A 25,956-nucleotide genomic window follows, 5' to 3' on the forward strand; every position below is an offset into this window, starting at 1 on the left:
CCCCAGAGAAAGTTCCTGACCTGAGGGCTGTAGGGCCAATGACAGGTGTACAATGAATGAAAATAGCATGTGGTGAAGGGGGAAAAGAATACAACTTGCAAGGAGGAGACGCACTGAAAATAATGATTAATATAAGCATTCCAACCTGCTTCTTGATCCCAGATATCTCAGACTCCCCTGTAACTGAAAGGTTCAATAGAATATGCTTGGGTTCCAATCTCACCTGTGAACAATGCTCCTTTAGTTCTAACAAAGAAAATCCCCTAACGCTGACAACTACCAATCTTCATTTCCTCATAGTCCCTAATTATAATGTACTTCTCTGAGGACATCTGACCACCTACCATGAAAAACAAAAAAGATCCATGGTACTACATTCATTCCCACTTTCTAAAGATCTAAAGAAAATAAAATCATGTAAGCATTTTTTTCTTGACAATTGTCTCTTTTGTCACTGTGGCTGTTTAGCTGCACAGTCAGCACCCGTGAGGCATAGTCTAGCATAAATTGACTAATTGTAGCTGGGTTACCAGGTTATCTAGAAAAGGGTTGAGACTAGTTAATGACTTGTGTTGTAACACTGCAGAGTGGCCTGCACAGGTGCTTTCATTACTGCAGTTACTGGTAGAGATATCAGAAATGCTGCATTCAAGGACAGCCCTTTTCAAACAGTTCATAATTGCTCTCAGGGGAGGGGAAAAGCAGAAGCAGGTAATAACTCTTTCAGTTGAATGTCTTCTTTATCATTGAACATTTCCACTGGAAACTGAGTTGGGAGAAACAGGAAGAAAGGGTACTGATGTCTCTTTATACTGAAGGCCCCAACAAGATAAAGACAATTCAGACATTCCTGGGACCCCAAAGAGTTAGTTCAGATCTGCTATATCACAAGCAAGAACATGGGGCTAATTAAAACAAACAAAAAAACAATTTTGCTCTTCAAAATAGCTTGTTAATAGCATGAAGTAAAATAAAGAGTGAGAGGTACATTGAAGAAAAAGAAACAAAATGGGGACGGCATTTTGTGTAACTGAGTAAAGGCCATCTATTTTTTTTATAAACGCATTATAATGTACAAACAACCTTATTTATGGCATAGCTCATCCACAAGGTCTCTGAAGTACAATTTCTTTAACCCAAACTTCTAGCAAGACCCAGGTAGAATGCAGGATCTGAGGCATTCCTGGAGTGTGCACAGATTCAAAGCAGAGCTATTTGGGCTCTTCACTGCCAACAAGTGCCAGATGTTCCCAGCCAGCTCTAATTCTGGCTCTGCCCAATACAGGCAACATTCCTTAAGCCCTTGTTCTCGGGCATCATTTTCCCATCTGTAATGATAACAAAACATTATGAAGACTGGCTAAACCATGATCCAATGGTAGCCTCCACATGATGGCAAAGACAGTCACTTCCAAAAGCAGGGTGAAGGATGAGGGTTATCAGCTGCTGTTGAAGAGTTATGTGACCTTTAATGATGTGTATCTGTCCAAAGACTTATTTTACTTATGTTCTGACTTCTTGGAACTATTGCAGTGTGAGCACTAAACACCTATAAAATTTACAGTGCTGTTGTCTAGAACTAGAACTTCATTACCTTTGCGAACTTCTTGGGTGTTTTATGTAACCCCCCTAAAATTCTTTGCGAGTAGCAGTTTTGGTGTTAAAATAAAGGCCAGAAAGCCACAAACACTGCTTTCTCCTTTGCTTGGGGGTCATTGTGCTTAGTCTAAACCCGCGTCCAGCTGCAGCCAGTTAGCTGTTATCTTGATGGCAGGTGGATAACCTTAGTGTCATTCTGGTGACCACACAAAGTTTGTTTAGAGAAACTCAGAAGTTTATTTGCAGTATAAACAGGGCACGATGAGAACTAACCAACCCCAGCAACTGCTCATTCTGTTTACTTTGCTATTGGTCCTGAAAAACAGAAGAGGTAACTAAATCTTTGTCAGGCATTCCTTTTCCATTTGCTTTTTAACAACCCTTCTCATTCAGGGCGCCTTTTTTTGTCCAGTTATGAAACCTTTCATTGTGCTAGCACTCTGCTGTAGTTTTCTTTCTAGCAGAGCCACCCCTCTTCCATTTGAGTTTTTGGACTGTGATAACCCTGATGTCTTCGAAGCTGTTGACACAGCACTGAAGAAATATAATGGAGACAGCACTTCTGGTGATCAATTTGCTCTGTACATGGTGATGGAAGCCAAGAGAACAGTAAGTAGACTTCACAAAAAAAACATGTTGGAATTGTTTATGTGCTCTGAATCAGATTTGCTCCGTCTCATTCACAAAATATAGCAAGCGTGACAGCAAAGTGTCTTGCAAAAAAAGTTTAAAAAAATAAAAGAAATGGCTTGCATGGTGAGGTATTTGTCACCATGACAAGCAGGGATGTTCTTATCAATGGAGCTGTGGTGCTGGTGAATTGCTTATTAATGCAAGGAGTAGAGAACAGGAAACTTATATCACTAATAAAACGTGTCTTACTTGTCCATTCAGTTTTCTCCTTTCTTTGGGAATCCTACCCCTCTCTATCATCAGTAAGGTTCTTCAGATCAATGGTTATTAAAAAAAATGGATGTTATCTTGAATTGGGAAGAGCTGGTGTCATGCATAAAAAAAAAAAAGAAAGAATGACCCAATAAAGCTCAGCAATACTGTGAATAAATTGTTTGTGAATATTATTTGATTGATGCTAGTCCTGAGTCACAGATGTATCTAAAGGCACTAGGTGATATTTTAGTCAAACAGGGTGACAGCTAAAATTACAGAAGAAAAAAAGAATGAAACATGATCTTTTGCCTGGAGTCCTTCTGTACAAAGTTAATCTAACAAAGAGTATTTACCTCTGAGAGGCATACAAAAATGGTATTACCATAATAATGACAAGCATTACTTTACTTGAAAACAACATTAGCATTTTTTCTACTGAATTGGGTTTTCAGATGCAAAACACAAGAAACTCAGTGTCAGAAAGAATATTTTGCACTCCAGAGTCACAAGACACTTTTTTTTTTTTTTTTACCCAGATAGAAATTGAGCTCAAAAGGGGACATGAATTGCTAAATGCCTTACAGGAAACCGCCCACACCTCCTGGCATCTATCCTCTGGTTTTACTGTTTTCAAAGTGGGGAGATCTTCGCCTGTAGTGACAAAGACTAAAGTCTGTCAAGGCCTTTATATAATTAATATTAAACAAATGAATAATCCCACTGTTTTCACAGAACTACATGCATCCTCAACAACAGCCAAATGCAAACATCTTTATACCGCAGCTATAACACCGACTTCCTTGTTGCTTCCTTCTATTAGAGTTATAACACTGCTTCCTTCTCCAAAGGACAGATGTTATTTTCAGTATTTTACCTTAAATAACGTTCTATGTTTAAGAATACACATTTATTGCAATTCTTCTTCTTCCCTTCTCTCGATATACTGCCTTTTCTTAAAAGATCTGAGGTGGAAATGAATTATTACTTTGAATCACTGATCAGACTGTGATGTTAAGAAAAAACAGAGAAAAGGAATCCACAAAAGAGCTTTCTTCATATTGTGCATTCTTTTTTCCAAAAAGGGTATAGATTTTACTCATTGCTAGTCTCACAATCTTGAATGCATTAATTAAATAGCTGGTTATTACATATTCATGTACATTCATTATTGATAAGGTAATAAAACATAAAAGCTGACTGGTGGAAGACTGAACCTGCCCCAGTTAAAGACATAACTGTTCATAATAATAATGAAATAAACCAACAACAAATAACATGCAGAAACAATGTCTCTTCTCACATGTTTCATCTACTCACTGAACTGATTTATTCCAGATTTAGAAAACTGTAACAGACAACACAATTTGGCTCTTTAAATCCACATCCCAGACAGTATAATCTGATGCAGCTCCATAAATGTCAGTTTACACCTGCTGAGGATTAACTCCATTATATTTCTAGAGACCCTTTCATCCTGTTTTACAGCCTGCAGCCATTACATCGCATACCTCTACTTAGGTATACTACATAGGTGTAGCAACACACAACAGGAATTGAAAGAACACAGAATATAATTCTGTCTTCACCTACACCGGTGTAAATACTCCACCCATGTCAACTCAGCTTCTCTTTCTTGGTACCACTAAACCAAGAATGATTACTTCATTATCCTTAAATGATACTGCTAGGAGAATTAATATTAAAGTACAGCAATTGCCTGTGTTTGAAATAGTACGCTAGCAGAGCATTTTTAGTGGCAGTAAATTACTAGGAACTTCTGGCTTTGTATGTCCTCTGAAGGAAGAACCACAATTACTGCAGTGTGTTAACGTTCCCTGTAGGCAGAGGCTTACTGCTCTGTTTATGGCCAGGAGAAAATGCCCCCTACTTATTTACCAACATCAGAAATGCTTCCACTGGTCAGGCTAAACTTTGCTGAATAGTTTGTCTGTATTTCATCTTAGGGAATTCCTGAGGCCACCCCTAAGAGCAGCTCAGCCTTTAATGCCTATAGAAAAACTGCAAGTACAGCCAAAGGCTGGCTCCAGAGCCCCACCTTGCCCCTTTCCCCCAAGTAGGCAGGGCAGCACAAGTACCCTGTTACCGTGATGTGAAGGCAGGCTAGGCATTGCCAGGATAGTATTTACCCCTCAAAGCTCTTATCTTTTCACTGATGTCCAGATTTATCACTATGCAAATGATGACTTATATATTGTTTTCATCCAGGTAGGTCCTGACAAACAACTCCATGTGAAATATCGAATACAAGAGACCACTTGTGCCGCTGAGGAGAACAAATTCTGGCAGGATTGTGATTACAAAGCATCTGCAGAAGCAGTAAGTGTCTAACCTCTTTAAAGGTTCTCTGTAGAGAAGCATCAGTATAATGGCCAGGACTGCAGCATCCTGGGAAACAATACAGAATTTAACTTTGTTAGCTCTGTGGCTTTTGGGATCTTATAGGACTAAAGTACAGTACAGAACTGTTTACAACCCTGAAGTTAACCACTAATATTTGTGAGTTTACCATTAAAATCCTAAATATCAGCAGAAAGGATCATTTCAGAGGGTCAGTATGAAGGTTCACAATAAATCCAACAGAAGATACTTGCACAACGAGAGTGTGAGGGCTGTCAGACTCTCTGGTACTTGTGTCTGATGTAAACTTGCGTAACCAAACTGTCTTCAGGTTGGCACCAAGAAAACCACTGATATGGAAGCCACTGTGGCAGAACATTCACCAGAGGGTGGCTAGCAGTGCAAAGCCTGTCTGGCTCATGCTACTACAGAGCACCTAAAGGAGGTGCAATCAGGCCCACGTAGCATGCAGGAATGCTACACATAGCCAGCAGGTCACTCATATGTCACACTGTACACAATGCAAAGAAAGGGCTGAGAGTGACCACAGCATGCGAATCAATGTGGAATGTCATGATCATTGTTGTATATATTGTATCAGCAGAGAGGAAATTGCTTAAATTATGTATTTATCTAGATTTATTTGTGAGGATGTGTTCACTTCCTTTATTCTGACTGTAAATTCTTCATTAATTAACACGCATCAACCATGATACAAAGCTATCTTCCAAATTACATGCTCAGTTCATCCCCTGCTCTCCTCACAAACAACAAAACAGATCCTTTTCCAGGAACAAAACAGCAAATTTGACATAACTACAAATGAACATATCAACTTGTTTCCCAAACTGAACTTGCAACTGTCAGCTTTGTTCAATAACTAGAGGAATATATAGCACAGTATTTTTCTTCATCAAGCAATCTTAAGACAAATGTTGTCATATGTATTTGCAGAAAACAGGAGAATGCACAGCTCAAGTTCACATTAACGATGTTGAAGGAACAAGTAATGTTTCACAAGATTGCAAAATTGTTCCAGGTATGTAATTGTTTGGGGACAGCATTCAAAAAGTACATTGACAAATAAGAACGGGGAAAACATCGTACTGAGGCTTTCAGGAAATTTTAAAGGTAGGAGCTCCTCATCATTCTGTTCAGACACTCATAAATCATCTTGCATAAGCAACTACATGTTAAAGGTAAAATTTTCACTCCACTTGTATGCATATATAAGCTAAGCCAGTGACGCAGTGGTAACTTCTGTCTATGGAGACAACCTTGTTACCTGGTGATCTAAAGTGGCACTTGGGTGTGTAGCAAGTTTCTTCAAACATTAGAATTATACCAGGTTGAAATTAATTTGCTTTAGACCAAAAAGCACATCAGTAACCTAGAGATTAGATACCCCTTATCACACTTCAAATTTCTGTCCTTACTTATTCAAGTATGAAATTGTACCAGAAATGAATAGGGAAAAAAATTACGACAAAACTGTATCTTAATTTTCTCCAAACTAAAAGTGACGATATCATTTCTGTTAAATCTTACCTAAAGAAAAATCTAGTCCCAACTGAAATTTTCATCTAATAAATAATAAAATCCAGTAGGGATAGAATCAAGTAAGAGAGAAGGTATACTATCTTTTAGACCTTAACATTGAGTACTACATTTCTTGCCTATAAGACATTCATATATGACTATTATGTTCACATAATAATTTTCTTTATCAAAAGAAGTACTTTTCTTTATCAAGTCGCATTGTTTGAAAGCTTTGCAACTGAGATCTTTACGTATCTATAACTAGCATTCATGTAAGACAAATCCAAGCTAGTTTTAAAATATCCATCTAACCGGTAGCATGGAGCTAAGTGCATATTAACTACAAAAATATTTACCGTGACTTCTGAATTGTTTGGCAGGTTATCTCTGGTTTTTGTTCCTTATTATCTTGTTTAAAGCTACCATATCTGTACCTACAATCAGTGTCTTTCTAGGAACTGCAGTACACACAAACTCCATGCTCTACTACTGCATAAAGGCCACTTGGTTTCAAATACATTTGCAGGGCAATGGTGACATCTAGTTGCCAACAAAAGGTGCATGAATCTCACAGAGAGTGCATGGGAAATTAGCATTTGGGTCTTTCAGTAAGCTAAAAAAACATACATGAATTAAAAAAAAAAAATAATCATATCCAGCCTAAGAAGCTCATCTCGTTACCACATTATAGCAACTGAAAAAAGCATATACATTTGCTCAGCTTTTATAAAAATGTATAAAAATGTTGAGAACACAGTCCTTTTAGAACTGGGTGTGCTGTTTTATTATCTTCTTGGCGATTACTCCCTGAAAACAGCGTCATTTTTCTATAACATATATATATTGACCCTGGACTTGTTCCCTGTCTGGTACAAGCTGGCATAACTCCATTAAAGCCAATTTTTGCCAGCTGAGGATCAGGCACACAAACTTTATTTCAATTCCACAGAGACCACACAATGTCCCACTTTGATTCCCAAGCTCACTGAATCATGAAATTAATTTATGTACTGAACTATAAAATTAATTTATGAAAATCCAATCCATGATTACCAGAAAGGAAAGAGAGTTAATAGGATTAGTAGAAGGAAACAGAATCCCCATCAAACTTGCCTATCGACAACCAAGTTGGTTAAGCCTGAGGGTAACACGAAGTGGTAACTGGCAGCCAAAGTGACTAGCAGGGAGAGTTCAGGCAACAAAGCAGTAGAAAAGCTCGTCTACAGTCCCTAAGAAGCTCAAAGTCAGGGCAGTTCACGTGGCTGAGCCAAAACTCTCCTGTCCAAGTCCCCCTCCTGAAACACGGTGAGCACAGGAAGCAGCTGCACACCGTAGGTGAGCTCTGAAGGATCTGAAGAACATCTCTTCTAGTTGTGACCTCCACTGATTTCTTCCCTAACTGGATGAGGTGGATGAGGATAACACTCCTCCTTGTTGGTGCCAAAACTACCTGGAAAGTCTTTCAGAGATCTGATGGCTCCTGAACTCATTTACTCCTCTGAATTAAGTTCACTGATGGATCCAAATATCATGGATGAAATTTTCCCCTACCGCCCCACACAGAAGCAAGCATCTAAATACAGTGAATGTCTTTGCAGGCCCTGAAACAACCTAGATGATTCTGTGAAACTGAAATCTGGGTTTTGCTGATCGCTCTTATTACAAGCAGAAAAAGATTCTTGCTCATTGAACCTTCTGTTTCATTCCCAGACATGAAAAATTAAAACTTTAGGCTTCTTTACACGAAGCCCTGCATGTTTTTGGTTTCTTTCTTTTCCAGTTCCACCCAAGATAACGCTTTCTAAGGCTACATGTCTTGGATGCTTTCATGATATATCAAGCGACAGCTTACAAGTATCAGAAATTCTGAAGCGAGCCATTCAGAAGTTTAACAAGCACAGTGGTGAAGTCACCCTCTTTAAACTTGTGGAAATAAAGGAAGCTAAAAGACAGGTCTGTATGGGACTTTTCTCTACATGTTCAAAAAAAAAAAGGTATTTTGTTTGTTTTATGTATTCATTTCTGATTTTAAGGTGTTTTACATTTCGTAACAGAAGTGAATGGAACGCATATAGAGTGTAGACCGTGTAAATAACTCCACTTGTAAGAAATCAAAAACTGTTACCTACAGAATTTCCAGAGCTGTCAACTTTATAAACTGATTTTAAACACTTTCTCTGCAGCTGCAATTAACCAGTGTTCAGCACCAGTTTGTTTTTATTCAGTGCTGACACAGGCATCTTGTGTCATCTCAGATGTTCTCGAGTATTCCTCTTGGCTTCTCCCTGAAGCTCCAGCAGGAACAGGCCTCTCCTACGGTCTGTGCCAGCCTGTGCAGATGTCTCGGGTGCTCCACAGCCTCTCAAACAGTAGCACGCACCTACATTTTGGCAATGCAATAGGACCCGTATGTCAGTAGCTGATATCCACTATAGGATAGCTAAACCAAATAAAGGAAAAAATGTGTATGAAAAACAAGAAGTCAGCATGTCACTGGCTGAAAGATTTCTGCACAGAGGAATATCTGCTTTGCAAGAAATGAATGCTCAGGTCGCAGAAATTCCTTGTTATCTAGTATCCCATGCAACAGTTATTTCCCCATGAAAGGCTCTCCTGGTGTGTTGTTGCTGGAAAGCAAAGTCTCTAATTTGTTTTTTAACTAGCTTATAATAACCTGACACCAGCTACAAACCATTTTCTTTGAAGGTGTACATATTTGCTTAGCCAAAAACAATCTTCTAGTCTCATGTCAATTTGACCCATGATTTAATTCACAGTTCTTCCTTTATTTACTGAAGGCAATGATCCTCTTAGCTGAAAGACAAGCTTACACAAGACTTAAGCCATATGACCAAATGTCACAGAGACTGCAATTCAGCAGCTGGAAATTAAGCTATCATGTCATTTCTGGCCAAGAGAGACTAGTCAGAGCCCTCTACTTTAACTGATCTGTGATGGGAAGCATCTATATTTGATTCTTATTTCCCTTTTTTTACTCCAATACTACCTGACACAACACTCTGACATGGAGACATTCCATGGGTGAGGATCAATAGCCACAGTGAGGGAAACAGAACTGCTTCCTGAAGAGAAAATGAAAGAGATCAAAAATCTGGACAAAAAAGGAAAAGGGGAAAAAGCCCAAAGCAGACAGAATTACAAGTAGATGACAAATGCAGGACACTCAATAACAAACGATGCCAGCAGTGTAAAGTTACATTATTCACATACTATTTTACTATGTCACCTACTCAGGAACACAGGAACTGCCAAGCTGCGTTAGTGCAGTCATCCATCTAGAGCAACTTCCCGTCACTGGGAGTAATAAGGAACAGATTCTTGGGAGGAAAGTGCATGGAACCATGCATTACAAGGCTGTAGGCTTGCCAGAAGCAGGATCTGAATACAAACTGCATTTCTAATTACTACATGACTTCGTTTACTTCCTGTATCACAAGGACAACACTTTTTGGGTTTGTTTTTGCCATGAGCACTGTATGGCTCAATGTCATTCGATGGATGGGAGGCACTAAAAGGCTGGTGTTGCTTTCTTTGCTGATTGAGTTTAATAGTTTAACTTCTACATTTGTATTAGTTTACATAACACAGATATCTCCTAAATATCTGTTCCAGGTGGTAGCTGGATGGAATTACATAATCAAATATGAAATCAAAGAGACGAATTGCTCCAAAGCACAATTTCAAGAGTTAACTGAAGAGTGCAAAACCATTTCTAGAGGCGTAAGTAATCTTCAAAACCTGTTTATCACAAAAATATCATATTAAAAAATAATGGTTGAGATCTGACTCAAATACATATTTATATTTTATTTATATGTATTTATAAGTCTTACTTACCTAATGAAGTTTAAATCCAGGTTTATAGATAACTGTCTATAAACTACAAGGCAGACATTTTCATGGATGACATTTTCAAGTGTCTTAGCCCTAAGATCCTGAATCGCAACAGCCAGCTCAGTGCCTAGCATGGCGTTAGGATGGGTTTCTCCATGTGCGCCACTTCACGTTTCTCTACGTTAATTTCCTTCTGCCAGATCAAAACTCTGTGATACCCAGCTCTTGAATTCCTGCCTTTGTGAGACTGATCGTTAGCCCTATGCTGTTTTGTGTGTTTTAACTGGATATCTATCCATGCCAAGGGCCTTTCCTCTTATTCTACAGTTAATTTGTTTCCTTTAGAGTCTTTGATAAGTGACTTCACTGAAACTTCTCTGAAACCATAAGCATACATTATCAACAAGGTAGGTCTCTACCCACTTTTGTCGATCCTTTTGAAGAACTTGGACAAATCTACAAAATACAACCTTTGTTTACAACGATAAAACCGTCTCCCTTTGATGTATTCATGCCCCTTAATTCTTTCCTTATTCTAAGAATTTGAAGGGTACAGACATAAGTTTTATGGGTTTATGACATGTAAAAAAGAACAGGATCACTTTTTTTTTTTTCCTTCCAGCCCTAAAATACCACGGCAATCTTAAGCACATCATCTACCACAATTCCCTTAGAGCACTGGGATGAATACAAGCAGGCCCAGAAACTCAGTAGTGTTTGATTTGTTAGTTGCGTAATCTTCCTCTTGGTTTTTACAGTTTGAGACAAATTCCAGTGAGTTCTCCATAAAACAGGATTCTGTTTGTAAACCTCTTCCTGTCTTTGGAATACATACAGATAGTTCCTTCAGCTTCTCCTTTATGGTTTTAATTTCTCTGAGAGGTCCTTTTAAACCCTGATCATTTATTGGCTGTGCAAACTGTCTGTCAGGCTGCTTGCTCCCAGTATATCAAAGGAAGGATTTATCAGCAGTATGCTTGACTTACTCTGTTAGCAAGAAGCTATTAGGATGTGAGCTTATTCATTATTTCTAAATAATAGGACTTTTTTTTTTTTTTTTAATTCCAGCGTATAGGAAAATGTGATGCCAAAGCTTATGAAAGTATTCAGGCAGAGATTGTAGATGTTGTAAGCCAGTGCAAGTTCCCAGGTATGTAACTGGTGCGATCAGTTCTGAAAATTCTACAATTTCATTGTTTTTCACAGTCATAAAAGAGACAAAAACACAAGTGATAAGAACAGATAATAACAAGAGGAAAGCAATTATTCTGAGATAAAAATGGCATCGCCTCTTAATGAAGTATTACCATGGAATGTTTTTGACTTCCTACAAGTATTTCATATGCAAATGAAAGTTTTATTTTATCATTTGTGTACTGCCCTATTGCTATGACATGGCGCTGCCTGCTGACTCTCAGATATAAACTCAGAGTATTGCTTCCTACAAAAATTACTTCCTTCTCCATCACAAATACAACCAAGTTAAAATCACACTAAATAAGTAACTCCACCTAACCTTCCGAAGAGCTCTAATGTATTCTTTTGAAAGGCAACGGAGCTGAGGACTTTAAGATATTGTCCAAAATTGGTAATTCAGCTATTGATACTACCATTATGTATTTCATACTGAATACTTATACTTAAATTTCATACATTAGAGGTTGTCTTCTTTTCCTCTGGTAAGTAAGCTACTTAGAATTTTAAGTTCATTACAATCACACCCCCAGATGGTTTTCTTACTGTCACTTTTTCCTGCAGCCATCTATTTGGACACAGATTGTGACAGCTTCAGAGCTTTAGAACAGGGAGTACAGCATTACTCTATGCAGTAAGTGCTGCATTTTCACCCATTGGTTTGCTTTTCTCCCATAAATTATAATGATATTCCTCAACACACCCATTCATTGCCAATATCATGCACCACTTGTTTTCCCTGCTTCAGGTTCTTCCATACATGTAGCTGTTCCCTGCCTTTATTTGCTAGCTATCTGCAGTCAGTACACACAATTCTTGTTTTTCTGTTACGTATCGAATGTGACACTAAGTGCTCTTTGAGATAACCAATATATAATGACGTTGATCATATAAAACACAACTCTGTTTTGGCTTAATTTGATAGACTCAAATCTGAAGTTTGCCAGAAGGCAGGGGTTTAAGAATAACTGTTTTTCCCAGCCTATATCTATTTATGTTGAAACTTCTGTTCCTTAGATCTGAAATCTGTTGGTTTCTTGCAGCTGAAGACGTGGTAAATCCTCCCACTCTCATTTGCGCTGGTTGTCCAAGGGCTATCCCCAACGACAGTCCAGAACTGAAGGAACTGCTGGAGGTTTCTATGGAGAAGTATAACTCAGAGACCAATGATGACTTCTACTATAAAGCTGGAGCAATAGAATCAGCAACAGTGCAGGTTGGGACTCACTCTTCCTTTTAGAACTGATTCTCCATATACCACAGAAATGAAGAACAGACACAGCAGTGTTACTGGTCTGAACTAAGTGTTAGCTAACATTAATATTTCAACGTCAAATAATGTTTCTCTCTATATTTTGATATGCATGGTAGCTGAGGGATCTACACACTTTTTCTGGTGAAATTTAATCCACCTTGGCTTGGATTGAAACATCTCCAGTCCTTGATTTTTTTTCTTTAAACATAATTGTTGTCTATCTGATTTCTGTATCAGTACCCCTTTTAATCAGCCTTTGTGACATTCCATAGACTTTTTAAAAGTAGAAAAGATTTATTAGGCAAAACTACTCACTTGATCCACAACACCAATACTCTGTATGTTATTTTAGGCATCATCTACAGTAGCTGTAAGCTCCAAGAAATGGGGCTTCCCAATTCCCCTCATAAATCTGTTATTTCATACACTAATTCTGCTGCTAATAATACTCCAACTAGGCCCACAAGAAAACACCTCTGCAATAACAAGATACACAGATAAATCCAGCTAAAGAACAAGAAACCACGAGGATAATACTGGTCAGCATTTCTGTTTGCCTACTTTACTGTCCCAACATATCAAAACAGAGGTTTAGGAAAGAATTGAAGATAAAACAGTGGAGAAGTTCAGAAAATACTTCTCATGAGCATGAGAAGGAATGAATTCTCTCAAATGAGAACTTCTCATGAGCATGAGCAGTACCACTGGAGAATGCACTAGAAGCATACATAAGTTTTCCCGAACAACTTATCTTACTAATAAGAATTCTGCTTTTTCATCATTTAAACATTTTTTCCTTCTCATGTTTCATATCATGATCAATATTAACACACATAATTTTTAATAAGGGACTTAAAAAGACAATTTCATGTTTTTCCTGCTGTCTCTATAGCAGGATACGTTATCTCGGGCTGTGTAAAAATACTAAGACAGCTTGTACCAGGCACACTCTTCAAACAATGAGGTTTCTCTCCTTAATACATTTGGCAAATGCATTTATTTTCAACTGAGCCTGTTCACCACGCACTTCATTTTACTAACATTCAACTCTTCTTACATCATATTTGGCTCCCTGCAGTAGTGTCTCTAATGATTTCATTTGTTATTAATAAATTACGACAGGCTTCCAATAAAACAAAGCCAAAACTGTGGGCCCGTTATTCTGACCTCTCTCTCCCTCCTACAGTTGCTATGCTGGAATTTCTGAGAATGGAAACTGGAATAAATACGTGAGTTGATTAGAAGCAGACAGGTTTGCTGTCAAATATTTTAATATCGTTCTTAACATATATTGTCCCAGGGGTCAGGTCTTACAGACTACAAGTAGTATAAGCTTGTAGAAAGCCATCTTTTCTCTGAACCCTTTTCAGTAAAAATGCCTTCACCACAGAAAGCCTTCTTGCTGATTTTTCAGGTGGTTGCAGGACAAAACTACCATCTAACGTTTGGAGCCCAGAAGACAAACTGTTCAAAGAAAGAGTTTGAAAAGCTTCATGAAAACTGTGAAGCCACAACAGACAGTGTAAGTAATGAGGATGTTGCCAATTGTAATGTTCCTAATGGACAAATTCATTTGCACGTGAACTGGTAAGCACATGAAGTAAACTCACATCTGATCCCGATTCTTGTTACCTCTCCCCATAAGTTTTTGCTTCAACAAGGATACCTTCCAGTGTTTGTAACTCCAAACCAGTGACAATAGCAGTAAAACATGAAGCTTAAACTGAGTCACTCCAACTGCAGTATTGTAGTGCTCACTGTAAAGCAAAAAGGACTTTATTATGATACTAAAGAATCAAAGAAAGGAGGTTATTGTGATAAGAAATGACTGCAATGCTCCTGAACCTGTGGCACTTTCAGCTGAAGAAAGCAGGAGATTTTAGTGTTACTGGTGCACAAAGGAATTATGCTTCTGGAGTACGTGCTGCTAATTTGAAAATCTGTTCCAGACACTGGAAAGCAGTGTTGATAGGCCCAGAAAACATTGTTGAAGGAGCTATTTGGGAAAGAAAAGCCTTATTTCCACTTCTTTTTCCCACCATATGAACAGTGCTTACCTCCGAGAGTTAAAACTGTTAGTACAGCTGGCATTACCTAGAAAAGAAATTGCTTCTCCCTCCTCCTCCCCAATTTCCTGAAATTTTAGTAGAGGTAATACGATCATCAAACAATATTTGTTAGGAGTATCTTGAAGATTAAATAATGCTCCAAAAGTGCTGGGCATGAACAACCCAGTCTTTTAAGATCCAATCTCCAATCCAAAGCTGAATGCATCCTATAACCTCAAAAAGCTAAGCAGTTATCTGTCTCAATACAGACCTCTCCATTACTAAGACAGACTTCATTGATATCCAAGTAAAATTTCTAGTATTTAAAAGTATTAAAAATTAATATTTTTGCGTGCACTCCTCTTTTCTGTTGTTGCCTTAAGATGCTTTTTTGTTTTGTTTTGTTTTGTCAACAGCCACCATTGTACTGTGAAGCACAAATTTATGTGGTCCCATGGAAGGATGAAACCTCTGCCAAGGTTAACTGCTCTGAAGGCCAGCCAATGGTATGATTACTTATGATAATTGGTAATGAAGAGAATAGAACAAAGACAGACATTAAATTCTTTCCCCATTCCAAATGATCCCCTACTTTGTACCAAAAATAAAGGAATACATTGTTCTTTTAAAGACCTCAGCAATGCCACACTCTTCCCTCTCGCCCTCTAACCTCAGCAACTTGTGACATCAAAGTCAGTTTTGCCACGACATGAGACAGTGGACAACAGTGATTACAGAAATACAAACAAAAGGCAACAGGGCAGTGAGAACATTGTCTGTTGACTGCTCCTATGCGTTATCACTTAAGTTCTGAAGTAGTGAGCCCCATCAACTTCTTTGAATTATTTGTAATTCATTGCCAAAAACATATTTGATTGCAGGTTTTTGTTTGTTTTTAAATAAATCCAGGGATCCCCATGCTCCCTGATCAAGAAGAGAAGACATACTGAATAAAGTGAAACTAATTAACCTGTATTCGTATTCAGCAACTTCACTCTGCTCAGGACCTTCATAACTATCTATTCATTCATTATATATCAACTAATAAATGGCTCTCTTTTGTTTCCATTAAAATATTGTAGCCATAACAACTTTCAAATTTAGCTCCACCCTAAACAACCCTGATTTGCAGTTAGATACGGATCAGACACTTTGGTGGTCAGAAACAAAACCCATGTTTTCACCAGGCATTCAGTCTTCACCTTTCAGTGGAACACTGATGGAGGAAAAGAGATTCCTCAGTAACAAATAAGTGTTTTAGTGTTAACCTGCATGTATTATTTCTAAGCAATCCTATGAAATTCGTAAGTCAAATCAAGAAAAACTGCATACCTATATTTCATATGACAAAATGACAGATCATTTGTATATTCTTGCACTTAGACTATACAGAGATGTGTCAAACTTCAGAATAAATTGTTTTTATATGTTAAAATGTTATACTTTAACACCAGCGGGGAAACTTAGTCCTAGAAATCAACTGTATTATTCATAAATTAAAACAAATACACATACTTATGTGTGCTCCTCTCCGTAGCATCATTCCCATGTTAAGTTGGCAGAATTTCATAGAATCATAGAATGGCTTGGGTTGGAAAGGACCTTAAAGATCACCCAGTCCCAACCCCCTTGCCATGGGCAGGGACACCACCCACTAGATCAGGTTGCTCAGGGCCACGTCCAACCTGGTCTTGAACACCTCCAGGGATGGGGCATCCACAGCTTCTCTGGGCTAAGTGGTAAATAAATTGTGCTTTTATTAGAGAGCTGTTAAAATACTCTGGAGTTACTGGGGAGGATATTTGTATTTTCATGCTTATTAGAGATAGAAAAGATTATTAAGTTTGCTGCAAAAATCTAATAACATATTTTTGATAATTGACTCGTGTATTGCAATTAGGTTCTGAATTCCCCAAATCTGAAGCTATTGCTCTTGTTCGTGTAACGAATACAGCTAATGCTGCAATGTTTTTTAGACTACACTTCTACGAAGGCCTCCAGGATTCACTCCTTTCCGAAGCTTTGCTGCGCTACAACAGATGGATCAAACTCCATCATCTGATAGAAATGAAGAAGAAAATCAAGCACCTGGCAAAGAAACAAAAGATGATGGAAAGCAGCAAGAAGGTGAAGGTGAACCTGGGCATAAACACGGGCATAAACGTGGGCATAAGCATGGGCATAAGCACGGGCATGGATTTAAAAAGGATGATGAGTCTGCCAAAAGGCACAGGCAGGAAACTGACTGCGGGCACAGAACCAGCCACAGGTGTAGGCATCGAAAAAACAGTAAAAATGGTAAACATAAACATCCCAAATCTGAATCTTCTGAGGAATCCAGTGAAAGGGTTTTTAACCAAAAGGAAACCTTCCCATCACCCAGTGCTGAAACAGCATCAGAGCTAGTTAACTCAGGGGTTGCAAGAAAGGAAACTGGTAGTCCTGCAGAATCAGTAGATCTTCCTGATATGTCTTTATTTGATGGGTTGCCAGATCGCCCAGAATCTCCTCTGCCCAGATGTCCTGGAAAACCCTGGAAATCAATTATGGACCCTCCAGTTCCTTCTAGCTTTCCCAGAGAATTCACAAATGAGGATCTCTTGCCTTCTGCTGTGGAAAACGTCAATCCTACAACAGAAACCTCAGCGCCTCCCCAAAATGAAGAGATGAGCTTTGATCTTTCAGACGCTTTACCATAGTTCAAGTATTGTTGGATCCTCTCCGGAAGTGATACAGAGAAAAAACAGAAAATTATTGCCTTTTGAGATTTATAAGATCTAAGAGGCAAAAGCTCCTGTTCTTTTAGCTAAGATACTCACGTAGGTCACCAGCTTCTAGGGACCTAAGACCATATATAAATACTTTGAGTTTGCATATCTTTTGCATATTTGACAAAAACATAACTCAGGCGTGGCACCAATGATTCAGAACCAGTCTAGCAAAGGGACCAGGCAAGTCAACAGTGTTCTGCTGTAGAAGTTACAATCATGACTATCTCGCCTGCCTCACGTTGCTGGAAGCACACAGTCAACCACTGCATCACTTCTCACTGTATTAGGTTTAAAACAATTACACAAAAAATTTGGAAACTACATGAAAAATCTCAACAAAGTATGTGTAAGACAAAAGCAAGCCAACGTAATGCCAGGATGCCTTTCTTAGATATCTGAAATAATATTTCTCTAATTTCCTGAAGTGTATCTTTTAAAAAACAAAATAAAATAAAGGAACCTGTTTCACCTGTCAGTTTCTTGACTCGAAGCAATATTGCCAGCAGTCCGTCACTAGCAGGCTGTTCTGCTGAATAAGGTAATGGGGAAAGCTGAGAGAATCCTCAATAAAGCCGTTCTGTTATTCTCTGTGCATAGTATGTTAACTGCACAGCAGAGGCCTGCTGAGTGAGATTTTCAGACGGCAGAGGTGCACAAACGTTACAGAGCAGATGACAGAACCACAAACACTTAAGTTATCTAAAATTTGTCTACCTTCTTCCACTATAAGAGTGTGCTTAATTTAGAATAGAAAATTCAGCCCAGTCTCTGAGTACCTATCAAAGTCTGAGATTTTGGTGGAATACATTAACTAAAACGCAAATATTTCCAGCAAATTAAAATGCATTTTCACTGTGTATGGATCCAATAACTCGCTCGGCTGAAAAAACACCCCACAATAAATAGACAAATAAATGATTTAATGCCAGATCAGTTCACCAGTTAGAACCACTATGCAATCACATAAAAAGTTATTGAAAAGGTCAGGTGCTACAAATGGTAACTGGAAACAGGAGATAAGAGCAAAAGGGAAAAAAAAAAAAAAAAGGCAAAGAGTCTTCTGCAGGAGGGTATTTCTAATCATGACAGGGCAGACCCCTACAAATCACAGAACTGAACTCATACTTTCTGAACCTAAACGTTCCCTGACATTGTAAACACACTTCCCCTCTCCTGGGCCTGGTTCCTCCAGATGTAAACAAACTTGTGTTATTTCCCTAGCTCACGTGGTAGGTATGCACACTGTGATCAGACGAACTCTGCCTATCTGATAGGAAGAGTCATTGAGGAAGAATCCGTGCGATTTTGCGTACACCATTTTTTCTTCTTTCTAATTAATTGTATTAAAAACCCCATAAAAATGGTATTTAAGAAGTCATGATACCCATAATTAAAAAATGTCATTCTGAATATAAATTCAGTCTGGTTAGATCTAAACTTTTGTTTAATTCAGTTTAATTGGCCACCATATAGGTATCTATTAGATAATTATCTGTCATGACAGGTGATATATGATCAGAAACACTTATGAACTCCAAGATCTATTGCTAATCAGCTCCTGCAATTTTTTCATTCATTCCTTTCCTTGCAGGATAAAATGCAAAGTCTATCTTGTCTTTTTAGCACATGACAAGTACTAAATTTATAGAGTTATACAAAGGAAATTCTTGAGAGTTATGTCGTTTTATTTTTTATTTTTTCTGAATATTGACTAGGATAATTCTGGCTATAACTGAGAATTCTTTGCATATGCTATACTATTAAAAAGAGTGTAAGTTCTGAACAGTTTATCTTTAAGAATGAGAAGACAGTCAGAGCCTTGGCATATTCTCCCTACAGAGCCATGGATACATGGCCAGAAGTCGTGAAGCAGAGATTGAGTGGCCAGAGCAGGATAATATAAACCTGGACTCTTCACTGCCTTGAATTTAGCATAGTGATAATGAAAGGTTTCATTAATGTTTAATACAAAGAAGTCAATTTCAATTCTGACTTCTTGTTTTTATAATGTACAAAAATCATTACTTGAAAAAAAAAAAATCACTCTGGACTAGAAATCAGTGCACAAGTCTAAACATTTTGAAACAGTATGTGCTGACAGTTTGAGGATGGAACGTTCCAATTTCTCACTGACGTGCTCCCACAGAAGGTTTTAATTGTAACAGAACAGTACTTTCTGGTGGAAAGATATGCTGTCAGAAAATTACTGACCCAGCTTGTTTCAGACCTGCTGCTGAAAAGCTCTGCAAAACTACCAGTTTCTCCTACCGTTGCTGTCACTGGAGCTCTCTTCATCTTGCACCCCAACGCTTAACAAGTACTTTTCTCCTCGGCCAGCAGATGGCAGATTTTCTGCTGCAGTAAAATCCCTGATCCTCAAACGCGATCTCCAAATTAGGGTTTTGTGGTTGCCAGGAAAGGCTCAACATTCAGCGCCTCGTCTGTGTTAGTAACACTGCAAATCAAACACCACATCTGTGCGACCAGGATTAAACGTTAAGCTCCATCAAATGCGCATAAAAAGCTCACCAGTCACTTATTATGTGCCAGGTGTATAAATGCTGTAAGTGTAATTTCGTGAACGTAAAAAAAATAATAGTTAGTCCTGCATCAGATAAAACGCAGTGTGCCTGGTATAAACAATTGGACATAGGAGTCTAGGGTGTGAAAATATGTCTGAATTAAGCCTGTTCGTGATACTGCTGAGAACCAGAGCCCCCTGATGGCCATTTTGCTACTGTCTCTCTTCTCTCTTGTTTATTCCATCTGTGGCAATGAGACAAAAATACGTATTTTAACCGACATGAAAAAATCCCAGCTTTACTTTGAATGGCCTGCTGGGTTTCTGCTGTAATTCAGACGTGACCTTTTAATCACACTCTGCAATTCCAGTCATCCTCTAATGCTATGTTCCCATCGTGTAACTAGCCAGGGGAAAGAGATGTGCAGGCACCGAACAACAGAAAACGGGGGGAACTAACAGTGAATACTGGGATTTGATGAGATGTAAGAACCCACTTCTTTCCTCTTTTTCTTAAGTCTCCCAGCCAGCAAGGTTATTGCTCCCAGTTCAGAAATTACAGCTCTGAGGATAAAATGGGTCTAAATGGCTAGAAAATTAGAAATGGCAACACGACATGGTCACTGATGTATAGACAGAGCCATACCAAATCTGAAGCTCAGATTCCTCAAGTATTCTTAAAATATACATATATATATATATATATATGGAGATAGATATTTTCAGTTCCACAACCAGCTACTCACACACGATTCTCGATTCTGCTGTGTTTACAAAAACCAGATTTGTATAATTCAGCTTCCACAGCTTTAATTATGCTTTAAGCAAAGTTGTCTTGGTAAAATGTAATTAATAGCAATGTTTCTATCGCATTCCAAAGTAAGAGGAAGGCTGCTTTAAGGAGGAAAGAGTGGAAGTTTTCCTAATTGGGTAAGGCATCTTGCTACAATGAATACTAAAATTACTGCTGCTACTGAACTGGTTTCAATCTGCTGCTCAGTGAAAACTCAAACACAAGCTCTAAAGGAGTAACTCCTCTCAGTACGTAATAACAGATCACAGAAACCTGATCTTGTGATCCCTTCTGCCACAAATACCAGATCGCACATTGCTGAGCTGTGATTTCAAAACCAGACGTTAAACTGCTGGTTTCACACCGTGAACCAACCTTGCTGTTTCAGTTCAAAGTGAGTCACAAAGAATTCCCGACAGAATCCAGATTCATGCAAAAGAAGTACATTTGCTGTAAAACCGATACGCCTGAACCCAAAACATCTTTTGTGAGAAGTCACTGTACAAGTACAGTGGATGACCCCTCCATCTTCCACTGCAAGCACTCATTACAGGAGACCTAGTACACAACTTTACTTGAAATGAAAGAGTAGTTGTGTGAACAACAAAACAAGGGAGTGAACAAACAAAACTGATTCAGGCGGGGAATGAGTGAGGGTATACCTTTTACCCAGGGAGGGCATTTTTTTAATTAAACTTAGATTACTATAGGAAAAAAACAGTTGGGGTAGATAAGAACAGAGTACTACTGAAATGTCATGGTCATCAACAAAACATGGGATCCGTAGCACATTTAAAGAAATATTTTTACCTACATGCCCAAAACATTACTGTTCAGTACCTTGAAAAATCCACCAGACACATGTAAATAAATTTAAATGATAAAGGAACATTATTTCTCTCTAACCCTTAAGCATTTTAGCCGAAGTGAATTCCTTTCCATTCAATTTAATAGGAAAAAAGATTAATCCCATAAAGCATCACAGAAAAGTAAATCTACTATAGCTGAATTCACTTCATTACCTATGTGCCAGCTGTTCTACTAGCTGTGTATTAACTAAAATAGTAGCAATGATTACCAAAAATAATAATAACGATAATCAAGGGATATAATGCAACATAACACAACTTCCCAGGAATCAATCCAGTATTGACAAAATGCCTCATAAAGAAAAAGAAAAATCAGTTCCAGAAGGTGTCTAGCTGTCATAAGACTGTTTAAATAATCGCTCTGAATTCACCTAAACTGAAAAATCTTATTTAAGCACATAGGCCTAATTTTAAATTGTGCTGAGAAACCAGTGCTCCCATTAACTTTAAATAGCTTTGTGAGTGCTCAGCATGTCTAAAAATCAAGCCTTGGAGCACTCAGCTAGTGCCTTTGGTGTAGAAAAACCATTACTTGAAAGAGAGCTGGACACTGAGTAGTACAGTTGCAAGACAGAAAAAGGTGATTATGGACAGCATTAACTCTCAAAAATAGCTCATGCATTTAGAAATGTTTTGGGAACTGGTGCAGGTCCTGGCAATAATCACAGCGGCACTAGTGGCTTAATTGCTTTTTTTTTCCTGGCTCAAATACAGAGATTAGAGTGTTCTGGGCAATGTTTTGTCATACTTCCTTCTTCTCTTGACCATTCCCACAAAATAAACCAAACTGAAGAAGCAGAAAAACAAGCACAAAGTACAAGATCTCCTTTTTCCTCAGAGTTCCGTACAAATGTGCAGACAGATTAATAGACTTACAAACAACCCTTTGTTTAGGTTACCTTTATCTAAAGGCCCTTTTCTACCAAAAGACAACCAAGAAGACTTTGAAACTTCCTCTAAAGCTGATAGATTGGTTAGTTGTAGTTTACACAGTCTAGCACAAGACAACAAGACAGTTGTAGTGCATCTGCACTTCGTTTTGCACACTGGACACAGCTAATCAGCCACAACATGTGTGTAGTAGCGCTACTGTAGCTCTTCTCTTTTTCAGTGTGAATATGTACTTTGGTTCCAGTTGATGGTGGCAATAAATACACAAACTATAAGCAAGAGATAATTACCTGCAGCATATGAGAATAACCTGTCAATTAGCAACATGACTGATTCTGGCTACCTCTTTTTGCCAACACAGACCTACATTAAGTTCATCTAAGACTGCAACAATAACTTTCCACTAAATATTTATCTACAACAACTAAATTTTATCTGCATAAGGATCATCCATTCCTTCTTGAATAGTTACCCAACACACAGGGTTTTATTATATGGGGTCATACTTGACTGAAGCATCATCTCAGATCTCTGAAGAACCCAAACTGATTTGGTACACAGGGTGAGTGAACTTCCATGAAACGCAGAGCCTAATGCTCTGTAGAACTCAGACACATACAAAATTATTCACTCCAGCAAGATATTAGCAACTGTTTGGAGCAGAAGATGACTACACCCTTGACACCTGGATTATCACGATCATGGATTAAGCCTTGACTTTTATGTGCTGGCTCAAGGGACCCATGCAAAACTGAACAGGATGTCATCAACCATTGCCTGCAGTGGGGACTACGGTAAGTAAAAAGAATGGTTCCAAAGACCGCAGATAAGCTGTCTGCAGCTTACGACACTGACAAAATGAGTGTGACTCACAAAATGAGTCTGACTCCTAAAAAATACACTTACACATCCAGTTCCTCATGACATGCCTTTGAAATGGCAACTGATGTATTCACGATCGATATAGCTATCCCAGCGTCATTCACAGCTGAGAAATGGCATGTATAAATGCTATAATCTCAAGGAATAACAATTTCACAGTGAGAGACTGTACTGCTAACAAAATTCAGAATCCCAATTGTACTTTTATTTATTTACAACCTGAACTGATGAATCTTGACCAAGCCAAAAGGCTGCTATTGGAGAAATTCACTCTGACTCAACCTTCAAACAAAATTCCAGGAGAAATGGTCAAACATTTGATAAATGGCAATAACTACAAAATAAAAAAATGCAAAGGAAAGGCTGTTCTATCCGAGCATACTCAATAATACATCAATCAGTTGGTTGAGCAATATCAACATACTATTATCAACATAACGAAGACACTCAGTGTTATCACTGCCTTTAGTATCCCTCTGAGGTCCTGCTACGCAAACATGGCAGGTGTGCTGGGTTTGCTGGGCAGGGCACACGGGTTAATTTATCTCAAAAAGAGACTGAGAGAATGAACATGGGAATGAGAGCAAAAAGCTGCACAATGTGACAGGCTAAACAGATGTAGAAACAGCGGCAGCAGCTTTTGGGATGAGTGTTTAGTAGATAATTCTGCAGAAAGCATGGAGAGTCTCGGCCTACAAATCTCACCCTGTTCCAAAGATTCCACTGAAAGCAGGTCTGATATCAGTTCTGCATTCAGAACTAAAGATTGATAAATTATCAATTTATCATAAGAATCTCTTCTTAGAAAATATAATTGCACTTGCACTTTGAAAGGCTTCACAGTGCTGCACATCTGAATGTAACAACTGACACATTTTAATACAGATAGAATTCCTAAGCGTATGCTGAAATTTTTCAGCACTAGTTTTTCTTCTTCCTTATCTACCTGATTTTTTTTTTTTACAGCTGTCTTTACCCAGGGGAACAATATTAATGCCAAAGCAGCGTCAAAAAGCAGGTATCTTGAAGCAGCAGTATTTTCTAACTGTTAATCACTCTTCTCTCTCCTTTCTTTGCAGCATTTCCTCCCGAAAGCAAGGGAATGCGCTTGCTTGCTTGCTCATCACTCTTGCTACCCTAAACAACTGAGATAGCTTTGTTCTTCTGCACCAGCAGTTCTGCTCATGTACACTGAAACTGAATTTCCTTTTTTAGACAGCAAGGACGCAGACTTTCTTCCTCTTCTCCCTCCCTCTGCCTCCCTTCCCCCTCCCTCCTACAGCCTTTGCTGTGCCCTCATCTTACCTTCAGCAGCAGCAGAAATCCATGCTGCAGTTTTTTTCTCGTTAGTAGCTCTATGGCAACAGCAGCTCTAAGGCAGCAGTCCTTGATGCTTCTCACTTTTCTCCCTCTCCTTCTGCATAAAGATATGCGGCTTGTTTTGCCCACTAAATTAACAAAGACAATTCCAATGTGAGGTAAATTAACAAACACAATTCTGATCTGATTGATTTTAGAAAAAATATGCTCCCAACAGTACAAAGTTGTATTCCCCAAAGAGCTGAATGCAATGCAAATGAATAATAGTAAAGGAAAGGAGACAAATCCTTCTATGTAATAAAGATAAGCTATGTAAATTCATCTCTGTGATACTCAGCCTTTTTTGGACAGAAATGTGAAAAAAATGAAAAAAATCTAAGTTTAAAATGCACAAAATACTACATCCAAATGAAGTCCAGAAAGCTGTAACTATTTTGTAATTGTTTGACTGAGTCTTTATTTATTATTAACACATAAATTAAAATGAGTGGTTTGCTTGTTAAATTCCTGCTAAAGCAAAAGGAATAATGTTATGCAAGATCCTGTAGTCTTGCAATCCATGGAAAAGTATATATGAGAATGTATTTGGAAATGGTTAACACAAGCTACAGAAGACAAACGAGCAAGCAAAGAAAAAGCACCAGTAACTGAGTAGTTACTGAATAGCTATAACATCCACTTGCTTATAAATTAGGATTTTCCTAACTTTCCCACTTTTAAATTAATCAGCAAAACGTGCTACAAATAAAGGCTGAATATGTTAGAAAAAAACAACTGCATAAGACTCAGAAACAATTATTGCCAAAAGCTCTTAAATATCTAGCACAAGATAAAATGACTTTGAATAGCAGCACTTATATTTTCTTTTCTTATTGCCAAATGCCAGTAAATCATAACTTAATCACTTTTCAGACACGCATGAAATAAAGAAGTCAATATACTTCTGTAATTCGACATGAGCTCTCCCTTCTGTCTCCTGCTGTGTAAAGAACAAAGGTTTCTGGTCACTGCCAATGGCTGTGACAGAAATGCTGAACTGCATGCCCTGGATTAGTACAAGAAACACCACAGTAATTCCGAGCTAAAATAACGTGATCACCTGCATCCTGTCTGTGCTTGCATCAGTGGATCCTGGGAGAATCTGGGCAGCTGTTCTTGGGCACAACCTGAAAA

General features: G+C 38.3%; 1 protein-coding gene across 1 annotated transcript; it reads left to right on the forward strand.

Annotated features, from left to right (window-relative positions):
- Positions 1–2,013: 2,013 nt before the first annotated feature.
- KNG1 (kininogen 1) lies at positions 2,014–17,942 on the forward strand. Its single transcript, XM_035557293.2, has 10 exons — positions 2,014–2,208; positions 4,714–4,824; positions 5,800–5,884; positions 8,165–8,337; positions 10,018–10,125; positions 11,308–11,389; positions 12,477–12,649; positions 14,103–14,210; positions 15,153–15,242; positions 16,713–17,942. The coding sequence occupies exons 1-10, from the start codon at positions 2,014–2,016 to the stop codon at positions 17,433–17,435; spliced, it is 1,848 nt and encodes a 615-aa protein (XP_035413186.1). The 3' UTR covers positions 17,436–17,942.
- The last annotated feature ends 8,014 nt before the right edge of the window (positions 17,943–25,956 follow it).

The sequence above is a fragment of the Cygnus atratus genome, chromosome 9 (assembly GCF_013377495.2).
Source record: "Cygnus atratus isolate AKBS03 ecotype Queensland, Australia chromosome 9, CAtr_DNAZoo_HiC_assembly, whole genome shotgun sequence".
NCBI classification, from domain to species: Eukaryota; Metazoa; Chordata; class Aves; order Anseriformes; family Anatidae; genus Cygnus; species Cygnus atratus.